This window comes from Nycticebus coucang, chromosome 8 (assembly GCF_027406575.1).
Source record: "Nycticebus coucang isolate mNycCou1 chromosome 8, mNycCou1.pri, whole genome shotgun sequence".
Classification (NCBI taxonomy): Eukaryota; Metazoa; Chordata; class Mammalia; order Primates; family Lorisidae; genus Nycticebus; species Nycticebus coucang.
In genome coordinates, this window is record NC_069787.1 from 54,610,996 (window position 1) to 54,623,521 (window position 12,526).

General features: G+C 42.5%; 1 protein-coding gene across 2 annotated transcripts in view; it reads right to left on the bottom strand.

The window, feature by feature from the left end:
* Positions 1–12,526, bottom strand: part of CACNA2D3 (calcium voltage-gated channel auxiliary subunit alpha2delta 3) — a 913,362-nt gene that overhangs the window by 322,381 nt on the left and 578,455 nt on the right. For both annotated transcript variants that reach the window (XM_053599985.1, XM_053599984.1), the window contains exon 12: positions 6,560–6,638. In XM_053599985.1, coding sequence (XP_053455960.1) covers positions 6,560–6,638 — 79 coding nt within the window. The remainder of the gene's footprint in view (positions 1–6,559; positions 6,639–12,526) is intronic.

The following is a 12,526-nucleotide window of genomic DNA, read 5'->3' on the forward strand; positions in this document are numbered from 1 at the left end:
TGAATGGTTACTCTTTTTAAATGTGCCTTTTTGGACTTCATAGATCATGTATGAAAACAGAATCAGCAATCATTTGGTAATTACCAAGGAGTAATTAATGCTGAAATTAGCCCCCTATTACAAATGGTCTGCTCATTTTTCTATATAACATCAATTTATTTACCTTGTTCCCTGGCAGAGCTCCTTCCATGAACTCTGGGTTATAGCTTCTCAGTGTGATTAAACCATATGCAGCCCAAAGCTTTGTATTCCTGAGATTTTACCACCCTTCCTTCAGTCCTACTGAAGAGTTCATTTCCATACTGTCTCAAAGTTACACTGGTGTGAAATGCCCCTTTGGCACTTCATGTAACATTCTGTTTTGCAGTGATACAAGATCTGAGGGCTCTAGGATCTATTCTCAATAGGTGGACGCTACTTGTCTACCCATCCACCTTTGTTGTGATGGGTTTAGTTTTCTTTGAGCCTTTCCAAAGAGTCTTCACTCTCTTAAAGAAGGATGAAAACTGAGAGGCAGTGCCCAGACTTCAATCCTTCCAGGGCACTGGGGTGTAGATAAGCTTTGAGAGGGCAGTGAATATGATAGTCTGACTTCATTGATTGGCCTTCCCCATGAAATAAGTGTTCTTGGAAGACTCTCACAATACTTTATTGTTTCATCTTCCTCCTCCCTGTCAATATCACATACTACTAAATAGGCACTTAGATCTAGAGGAAAATGTACAACTTATAAATAGCTTCCTCTCTCTAGATCTTCTCTGACCTCCACAAAGAATGAGCAAGAGGCCTATTGGGGCAGGACATGGGGGCTGATGCCCATGGTCCTAGCACTCTGGGAGGCTGAGGGAGTTAGATTGCTTGAGCTCAGGAGTTTGAGACCAGCTTGAGCAAGACCAGGACCCCATCTTTACAAAAATAGAAAATTAGCCAGATGTGATGGTGCATACCTATAGTCCCAGCTACTTGGGAGGTTGAGGCAGGGGGATTGCTTGAGCCCAGGAGATTGAGCTTGCTGTGAGCTATGATGATACCACTGCATTATGGCCAGATGACAGAGAAAAACTACACATACACACACAAATTGCCCACTGAGCACTGAAGGTGAAGAGCACATGTCCATGAAAGAGGACAGAATGAGCCCAGTGGCCTCTATGGAGAAAAGGACTCCTGAATGAAGCCGTCAGAATGGGCTCAAGCCTCAGATTCAGCTACATGACTTTTCCTTTGTGACTATCATTGCATTTTAATTTCTGTAATTCCATGTTAAAAATAAAATAACAAGAAAAAAAACAACCTAAAGGTATGCACTGTGGAAGCAGGGATGCTGTACCCCGCCACATCTTGCTAGGGTCTCCTGCTAGTCTGATCTCTTACAGACTTCACATCCCCACCGTAAAACATCAGGACCGACCACAGTGCTATGCAAGTGAAGGCAGTACCTTTTTCAGAACTCCCAGGCTGGGTATAGATCCCAGCTTCATCTTTATTAGCTATGATGTGGTGAAGTCTAGTTTTCTTTTGCTAAGTTATCTCATCTGATGAGAGGCACATCAGAGTCCTCTATGAATCACAACTTTCTTCTCCCCAAAGACAGGCAGGTTCTCATCCTGGTGAAGATTTCAAGGTAGGACTGGGCCTGAATCCCATCCTTGCTACCTGCTAGACAGTAACCTGGCTCAAGGTGCCAGTCACCCTCAGCCTCAGTTTCCTTCTCTGTAGATAAAGATAATTACAACAAACACCTCATACAGCTTTTATGAGAGTCAAAAGAGACAACACGCAAAAGCACTTTGGATCACACCTGCACTTAGTAAGCAGCTTGTCAACCTTAGTTGCTATTAACCACCACAGCAGGTATCACCATCTTCATCTTCATCACCATTCAAATTCTCATGTTCTAAGGAATGTACACAAAAAATTTCAGGAAGGTATCAAATAACGGCCATTTTTGCATTCCTCCATCTTTCCTAAAATAACAAAAAAAGTTAATTCCCACTTTTCTCCTTACTGTGCCTATAACCATTCAGGCCTCAGAAATCTGAAGCTATCTTTTGGGGACACAGCACTTGGAAAAGTACAGTGAGATTTAGAATTTTTTATTGGAAAAAGATTGGGGACCTAGACTTCACAGAAAGGCTCAGGCCACTAGTTCTTTTTCAAATAAAGAGAGAATGACCTTTAATCCATCAAAAAGGGACAAGCTAAGCAGGCACGGAAGAGAGCCGTGTTCGGCATTTCCATTGGCCCTAAAAATGACTGATGGGTTGAAACCCAAATACGGAGGCCCTGCTTTATTTGCACAGCTGGAAAACACTCCATTAACTGTGATTTTTGTAGGAGAATCATCCAGTGTTTATTCAAAATCTTGGCACACTGCACATTAGGGGTCATCATGGCTTTATAGAGTATCTGGGCCACTCAGCCCTTCTCTTCTGTTCTCCCAGTTCACATGTTTATGCAATAGTGCGAACACAGTGCTTTAAATGCCACAAGCTGTTCTGCAGTGGCAATGATTGTTTTAATGTATTTAAAATGGCTTGCTGCTTTGCCTCATTAGGGCTGGTCCCCTCAAAATAGGACCTACTTATGCATAAATGAAGCAAACCCATGAGCTCTGGGCCTCTCTGGATTTTGCTAGTAGACTGGAGGAGGAAGAGAACTCCTGCAGGGAATGTGAATGTCCCCAGACCTTCATCTCCAGAGGACAGTATCTAAGGTCCACTACGAACTGTCTCCATGGCTACCAGACTCTCAGGAAAGAGGTTCTGCATGGAGAACAGGTCCTTGACCATGGAACTAAGGTAGACATGATGGACCTAAAAATTCTTGCTCCCTCCAAGGGTCACTCTGTGGCCAGGCCTGGTCCGTGAGTCAACAGCCTTTGTCATCTGTTCTCCCAGGTTCTTCTCTGATCTCCACATGCTAACGGTTCATTTCACTGAAGAACTTGGCTGAGTCAAGGCAAAAATATGCTAGGGGCGGGCTCTCTGGACCTCATGTCACTTGAGATGAAAACTGCTCTGCTGCCTCCATACTATAACAGTCTGAGACTATAAACAATGATTTAATTAATGACCATAGAAGAATACTTGCTCACCGATATTACGTGGTTGAAACCCATAACTGACGCAATGTGTAGCCAATGTTTACATGGGTACAAATGATGAGAACATAACATTTTGATGGCATTGCTACTTGGAAGAGGGACAAACAGTGGCATTTTATTCCCAAGGCCATTTACAACAGAGTAAGAATAAGGGAGTTGGAAACTTTTGAGAGGGACTGACCCTGGGGGACAGGAGGAGCAGGAAACTCACTGTGGAACCCACTGTCTGTCAAGCTAAGCAGCTGCTATCACCTCCTTGGATTTTCTGAGCTGCTTTACTCAGAATGTACAAACCCTAAAGCCAGGCCCTGAAATACTCTGGGTTGACTAAATTTTCTTCAAAAGGATGCCTCAAAGATTCTTATAAACAATGACTAAAACTAAATTATGGTGTAATATTAGTTGATTAAGACAAGATTTCAATTTGAGTAATTTTCATCAGCTGGACACAGACAGTGGTAAAAACAATAACCCGTGACTAAATGCACACTAGCTGATGGGAAGAATTGTAATCTGATGTGGAAGGAATAACAAAATCACAGGAAAAAATTTTAAAAAGTGAAAAAGTGGATAGGAACCTTTTTTTACCCCCAAGACCACAAGATAAAGGAAAAAAATGGGAAAAGTTTAGTTCACTCAAGGTTTTCAAATGCTAAAAAAGTTCTAAAACTAATTTCGAGAACAGCCTCTTCACCCAGAGGGAATCCGGGGGTCCCCTCAGCCTCCCTCTCCTATGCCTGTGTCCCTCTTTTACTTCCCCTGAAACAAAGCCAAACATTTAGCTCTGAGACAGGCAGAATTACTGATACCTTTTAGTGAAGCAAGCCAGACAATGAACTAAAACAAATGTAGAATGTGTTATTTTTTGAGAGCGTCACAGAAATGTAAAAAACCTTCCATGCAGCCCCTCTTTTTTTCAGATGAAGAAATTGAGAGTTGCTTAAAAGACTGTTTCAAATAGAAGGACATAAATAAAGCTAATGTCACCAAAAGGGAAAGATGGGCACAGATTTACTAGCCCAGCTGTGTACCTGTTCTCTGAGAGCTTCCCTCATACTCCTACCCACAGTGCTGAGTTCTGCAAGCACTAACTAGTTCTCTCTGGCTTTTCCTGCCCACACCCAATTCAGTGAGTAGAGAGAACTGGCCCAAGCTGGACATTGTGGTGTTCGGAATAGGCGTGGGGAGAGAATGGGGAGGGACTTGAAATTAGAATTAACACTTGGTGGTCCATCTCAAGTGAAAAATACAAATTCTCCTTTCCAATACCGTGCCTTGCCATGATATGTGCTGTGTGGATTGTAGGCACGTGTGGTGTGGGGTGGCCATTCCTAGTTGTGTGCCTTGCATAGCAGGGAAGGTCTGTCTACAGCAGTGGTTCTCAACCTTCCTAATGCCATGAATCTTTAATACAGTCCAAAGGGGTCGCAACACACAGGTTGAGAACCACTGGTCTACAGAGATGAATATCATGGTCAGGTCAAAAAGAAACCAAGAAGGAAAGGGAAAACTAAAACACATCTCCCTGGTCCCTCATGAGACCTCAGCTTCCCTTACCACACAGGGTTCTGAGTCACTCCGCTCTCTCTCCAAAACACTCCTCTTTTTAATTTTAGAGAGCAACTTTGGTTGCTTCCAACTAAAATAGCTTTGTCTTAAGTCACCAAAACTGACTGGTTGTGTGCTGAAACCCATAAACGCTTCATTGAGTCCTCTTTTCTTCACTTAAGTACAAACACTAGAACTTTCATGAAGGATGACTTGGGAGAGCCATATAAAAACAGAACACTGAAATCCATCAATAACAATTTATTGTTCAATAGGACACACCTTCCTTTATTAATACTCATTGTCAATTTACCCATTTTTCGAACATCAAAAGATCACCCACTCTGAGTAAGGTATAAGGCTGAGCTCTGCCAGAGCAGCCAAGATGAAATCAGAGCCAAAGCCTCTCAGGGAACCTGCAGTCTCAGAGGGAATGTGTCACCACCCAGGTCCACAGATCAGCATAACAGAGAGAATACTTTAGGGCCCTTATGTACCAGGTACTAAGCTACCAGCTCTATCTGTATAGTCTTGTTTGATGCCCACAACATCTGTAGTGGGAGGGCATTGTCACTACCTCTGTAGGTAATAAAACTCAGACCCACCCAAATGATAAATTGCACACAGTTGGATGGTGGAGGCTGGGTTTGAACTCAAGGAGTCTGGACTTTCCCATCAATATGTTTGTTAGATATGCTTTGTCTTCTTGGCTGTGTGTAAAATGAAAAGAAGCCCTTTATAGACTGAAGAGCCTGTTATTTCCCTCCCCAAACTATTGTTTATGACATGTGACAGAAAATTGATCATAGATTAACCTTATGAATTCAAAAAAGCCTACAATTACTGAGCACTTATAATGTCCAAGCATTGAAGTAGGCACCCAAGGTGTACCATTTGATTAACAAGAAAAAGAAAGAACTCAAAGTTCACAAGAGCAGAAAAGAGCATAAATACAAAGAGAGTTAGACACAAAGCGTTAGTTACACAGGAAGAATAAGTTCAACAGATCTACAAAAACATGGTGACTATAGTTAATAGCAATACATTGTATGCTTGAAAATAGCTATGAAAATAGATTTTAAGTGTTCTCACCACAAACAAATAATAAGCATGTGAGGCAACACATGTGCTAATTAGCCAGATTTAGCTATCCCACATCATGGTGCATTCTATATGCAATTTGTATTTGTCAATTAAAAATAATAATCAAAGGAAGAACTATTATTATCATTCTCATTTTAAATTTCAGAACATTGAGGCAAGTTAAAGTTTATTAGTATTGTAGGCAATGTTCTGGTATGTGAGCATATCAAATTGGAAATCTCAGTGGCTTAACACAAAGTTTATTTGTCATGCATATGTATATCCCATGGGGGTTGGCAGAAGTGAAAAGGATCTGATCCATGTGGTCACTCAGGGACCCAGGCTGATGAAGGCTGCTGCATCTTGTGACTACCTGAACCAGGTGACTTCAGGGTTTACAAGAGCAGGAGAAGACAGTATAAACACCACCACACCAGAAGTGACTCAGGTTGGTTTCACTCATAGGCTATTGGCCAGAACCATTATTGAGCCCCCAACTAGCTGTAAGGGGTCTGGGCATGGTAAGAGAGCATGTGGATATTTGGTGCACAACAAATGTCTCTACTATAATAATTCTCCTGAGGTTACTCAGCTACTAAGCAGCAGATTGGAGAACCTTAACCACTTCATTTGACTAAGTTCTTAAAATTTATAAACAGTGAAATTTGGAAGAATCTATCATTATGAGTCTATCACTAATCACTTAGAAGTACCCAGACCTCATCTTAGAATTCATAACCTTGTCTACTTTCTTGTGACTATTCTTAATTCTGTATGTGCAAGGGGAAGTCATTGACAGTAGACCACGTCAGGGAGACTCACCTTTGTTGGCGCAGGCCATCCACTTGAGATTGTCTGCAAAAGCAGCCTCTCGTCCAATGAGGTATGTGAAGATGCGAACCTGAAAGGGAGACAAGCGTGCGGCTGAGTGGCGTTTGCTGTTCACCATCCTGTGCAGACCACGTGCATGGCTCGCACACATGTGCTTACCTCTTTAATGCTCCAGGCTTCCATCTGTACAAGCATATTTAAGATATTTGAAGTACAGTCAGCTAGAAATATATTCAAAACTAAGGCCTTTGATCTCTTAAACCATATGGCGCTGATGGTGGTTGATTTTCAGTGTGCACATCATGCCAGAGGAGAGGACCTGGAAGTGGGAGACTGGCAGCATCATGGGGCGTGCGCCACACAGCTGGGCGAGGAGCAAATCCCCAGCCATTTTCCTCAGTCACACAGGAAACACAGAATGTATGCTTCCTGGGAACAAAAATGCCACTGAAGAGACCCTCAACATTTCCTCCCAGTGGTGAGTAAAGGCTGCAGACAGTCTTTTCCCATCTGTAGCGTCTGGCACAATATTAGGAGGTGATTAACAGGGACAAGAGGCACAGCCTGAGGCCAGGAGACTAATGGGGATTCTCTCTAGTCTTTCTGAGTCTTTGGCTCCTGGAGAGTGGAGAACACACAGAAAGCCCTGGCTCCTTCATTTCCTATTGGTCTCTCAACTCTCTCTCATGAAACCAGAACTCAGTGAAACAAAGCACAATTACCTGCCAGATAGTAGTTGAGAGTTAGATGAAAGAATAAGGAACCAAAAGGTTAAGACCCCTTAACTCAAATTTAAAATGGTATGTGGGTTAACACTGCACAGTCCAAACAAAACTCTTCTGGTGGGGCAAGTGCAGGCCTTTGGCCCCCTCGCTGTGACTGAAGCCCATAAAAATGTGGCACTGGATGATTGACAGTGGATAGGTGGCTCTGAAGGCTTCACCAGGTGACGACCCCCAGCTCAACCAGACTAGTGGCTCAGGGGCTCCCACTGCTCCTCCCCAACTGTGGTTAACTACTACCTGCCTAGTTAGGGCTATGATCTTCTCCAGTATCCCTTTGACCAGGGAAAGAAGGAAAGTATGTGATCCCTTTACCTTGCTGTGTCCTGGTGCAGCGTAACAGTGCAGTGCTTAGAACATTATAACCTAAACAAGGACAGATAAAAATAAATGCTTACAACTGACTATAAAAAATGATGATTTGGGTAATTATGAATTAATTTGAATGCTAGAACTTGATGGCTAGTTGTTAGGTGATGGTTTCTTTCTGACTTAAAGATATGTTTCAATGCACCTTATCGCTATGCAACGCTGGTTTGTTTTCCCTTGTGCCCAGTAAAGTCTGTCCTTTCATTCATCACAGCTCCTGCAGGGGGGCTTCCTGGGTAGATGGGCAGGCACACAGGCCTTCCTTTACTCCCTGTTTTTTGGGGGTTTTTTTTGACACATCATTCTCACCAGAATCACATTTGGGAGCAAGGGCAAGTTTATTCTATTGGAAGATTCTGACTTGTCTTGGGAGGCAGGGGAAGAGAAGATTGTACCTCATATGACCAAAGGTGATAATGGTTGATCTTCCTATGTAGAATTACTTCTCTGCCTGGCCACTGTCAGCACTCAGCTGAGGATCCCTAACTTAGGGAGAGATTAAAGCCCAGTTCAGTGAAGTGTTTTGCTTAGTTGCTTCATCAAGGTTTGATCTCACGAGAGAGGTTCCAAAACCTCTGGCACTGGGGTCTCCCCTCAACCTCCTGAAGGTGCTGGTTTGGTCAGTATAGAAGACTCTAACCAGCTCTGCGGCCCAGAGTCAGTACCCCCTGAAGCCAGAACTAAAATCCAGTCTCTTGAGACCAGACCCATGCTTTCTCATAAGTCTTTGTCTATAATTTCAAATTTAAGCTCTTTAAAGGGACAACAGTATTCTGACCAAAGCCCATATCTCCACTGGCTCTTAGCTAAGTACAAGATATAGCTCTTAGGAAAAGAAACACTGAGTCTACCTTCATAGGCAATGCACCACACAAAGCAGCCAGTTAGTTTTTGAGCAAAGGTATCTGTGTGTGCCAGCCTCCTCCACTGTCAAGTTGAAGAACCTCAGTACACATTGAATTTTCTGTTGGAGATATAGTTAAAACTCCACAATAAAACCATGAATCACTGGCAAAACTCCTATAGCTGCTGATTTAAAAGATGGCAACCCACTTGGAAAACCAGTAGGCCTGCGCCAAACTTCAGAACATGACTGCTCAAAAACAACTGTGTTAACAACAACCACAATAATGAAAACCATCACCATGTCCCCCACCCACCTTCCTGCTGCTCTTGCCATCACCACCACCACAGCCTCTACAGTCAGCACCATCCCCTGGGGTCAGGTACCATGCTAAGGGATTTATAGGCATTATTATATTTGTGTTGTTGGCTGTATTTTATTTCATTGCTTATGAAAGAAAATCAGAATCATGCTCAATATTTCCAGTCAAGTGAAGTCCTTGGCTCCTAGTAAGCTGACTTCTTTATCCAAGGAGAAAAGGCCTGGAAATTACTTGCTGCATGTCTTCCTATAAAATAAACATGGTCAGGGGATACTGGGCTCACACCCTGCATTCCTCACAAAAACGCCTTTCAACTGATCACAAAAGAAAAGGTATTTTATTTCAAAGTATGAAATATTTTGGCGAGCAATTTTAACAATATCTATAGCATTTTATGTTTTTAACTTCTTTCGCCTAGTAATTCTACCTATAGGCACTTATCTTATAGTTGGGATAACCAATAAAATGCCCATGGGGACTAATAGGTAACAAATATGACAGAAGGTGGTGGAGAGGGGATGCCTACGGAAAGCCCTATACTTCATATTTAGACATTTTCACAAATATATAATGATAAAAGAACGAAGGCTGTTCACCTTCGTTACATGTAATGATCAAAAGCTATTAAATCGTAAGTGTCCCCTGATGGCTGATTGACTAAATATTTATGGCACATTCATCTTCTGGCAGGATATCGTGCAGCTATGTACTCATCCATTGTGAATTAGTAAGGGGAAAAAAGTAAGTTGGGGAATTTGGTTTAGCACCTATTTTTTTTCTAAAACAGGTCTCACAGTTTTTCTTTCATAAATTTTTATACCATTTTTCAAATAAACAAGTATTGCTTTAATAATTAAAGATGATTTTAAATGAGGAGAAAGTAATGACATTGCTACTTCCTAAACAATTTGGTAAGGACATAGGATGAATGAACGCATCAGGGATAATCAAACACAAAAAAGAGATGATAGGTGGAAATTAAGTCCTGACTTTGTCTATTCTAGTGTGGGCTATTCCACTGTTGATTTAACTAACTGGGTTTTTCAATTAACAGTCTAACTGCTCCTCATTTCTATCAGTAACAGATTCTACAACCTGATGGATCCGTGGCAAGCACCACCAGACAAATTTTCACTGGTCTGCCTCGAACCCTACTACTTCTTTGATGTGGCCAGGAGTAGGAAGCAGAGCCAGATCTGGGGTAGTCCTAAGGCCGGGTGCACAGCCCAGACAATCACAGGGAAAAGCTCCAGCACCATTCAGACCAGGGCAGCCACTGGGATGCACTGGAACACCCCAGAAAGCCAGCCCTTTGTGCACAGGCTCAGGAAAGCCACCCCTTACTGAAGTTAATGTAAGTAAATGCAGCCCAAAGGTGGGGGTGAGAAAATGCCCACATCAACCTATTAGTACATTTTGATCTCTCATTTAAGTTTGGATGGTCTTTAAATGTTCTACAAATCCAATTAAGCTTCATAAAATGTTAAGACACAGACTTTCAAAGTTCAAAGTCACTTATTTTAATCTACTTAGTATAAAATTTCCCAAGTGAAACAAACAAAAAATTTAATTCAGTTTTTCCATACAAACAGATTATACTTTTTACTCACGCAGATGCAATCCCCCTCAGAAATGTGGAGAGGTTTCCAACCTTCAGGGAATATGGATAGTGTGAGTATGTAAAGAAAATGGACCATATTCTCTCCTTCTTGCAGCTATTAAAATAGGGGAAGACAAGTGGCTTCCAGAAGAGTTAGAATGGGGCAATTATACAGCTAGAAAAAAGCTGCTGCCTGCACAGCTCCCTTCAGTAATGAAGGTGAGAGCACCAACACACCACACTTTTGAGACAGCTCAAGAGGTCACCTACGATATGTCACCTCTGAGTGCTTACCACGTGCAGTGGCAGGCTGGGTGCTGGGCATTTGCTGTTGACTGTGGGTAAACAAACTCTCCCCTCAGGGAGTTTACATTTTCTTGTGAGGGAAACAGATTATACATGGCAAATTCATATAGATCATTCATTTTATTTGTTGGAATAAATGCTGATTAAAAAAAAAAATCAAGCAGGGCAAGGTGATGGCTGCTGTTTTAGAAAGGGAGGAAGGGAAGGCCTTCCTGCTGAGGAGATATTTGAGCAGGGACCTGGACGAAATGGGGCTGGAGGAAAAGGGACAAGCCACGTGGCTAATGTGGAAAAGTGCTCCAGGTTAAGGGGAATAAAAAGGTCCCAAGTCTCTGAGATCCTGAAGAGGCCATTGTGGATGGACTGGAGTCACCTAGGAGAGGCTGTAGGAGATGAACTTGGCACTGTTCATAGACCTTTTTCGCAACAAAAACAGAAGCCACAGGAAGGACTGAGTAGAAGCTCGACATGAGCTGATAGAGAATATAAAAGAGTCATGCTGGCTGCAGTGAGAGACCAAGCCATAGACAGCTGTGCTCCACTTGGCTGCCCATTCCATTTTCCTGTGATGTACATAACAGTCCCGAGTACCCTGGTCCCATCTAAGAACAATTAAATCAGAACTTGTAGAGGCAGGGCCCACCTTTTCATTCCCCATGCAGATGCCAACACACAGCCAGGTTTGAGAGCCACAGCCGTAGAGAGGGAAGAAACAGAGATACTGAGTCAGGGGCTGCTCCGATGCTCCAAGTCAGAGATAACAACAGCTCAGCCTCCCCAGGGGCCTTGAATCACATGTTGAAGATGGAGTTGCAGCACCACCCTCTAGAGCAGTGGTTTTCAACCTTTCTAATGTCACGACCCTTTAATACAGTTCCTCATGTTGTGGTGACCCCCAACCATAAAATTATTTTTGTTGCTATTTCATCATTATAATTTTGCTACTGTTATAAATTGTAATGTAAATATCTAATATGCAGGATGTATTTTCATTGGTCACGACTTACACGTTGAGAACTGCTGCTCTAGAGGTTCAGACAAAGTAGCCCAGGGACCTACTTTTGCTTAAAGTGCTCACGGTGGGTTTGACACAGATGATCTAAGGTCAAAAGCTAAAAATTACCACCAAGAAGAGGAGGCCTGAGTGAAGGCAAGTAGGACTGGGAGTAAGAAATCATTTGAGCCATTTCCCGTACAGCTGCTTCTACATATTGCTAAAGATCAAGGTTAAACTTCAAGGAGTTGATAACCCAGTGGTTAAAACAGAAAGAGAAGCTGGATCAAAATGGCATTTTTAAAAAAGTTTGTATTGCTCTAAGAAGGCAGGAATGTCAGACACCAGCCAGACTTGGCCAGAGGAATCAGCTAACTACACTTTCTTCCTTCCTCAAGAGAGGGCATATCTGACCCAGCTATCTGCAACTGCTGAGCTGCATGTGCATACTGGAGGCATTGCTACTTCAAGTTGCCATGATCCCACTCTTGCTTCCAGGTGAGGAGGAAAGGGTTGGGGGGCCAAAGGGCATGGAGGAGCCTCAGAATACATAGTCTATACTTTTAGAGAAAAAGGAGGCAAACTTTGATTTTAAAACAAACCAATTATTTCCACCTTTAAAAAACATGCAATTTACATGGACTGCAAGTATAAACAACATTTGCTACCATAATTCTCCAGTACCCATGTGTGCCCACATTCACGGGTTCTAAATTTTAATTCAGCAAAGTGGCAGCCTCC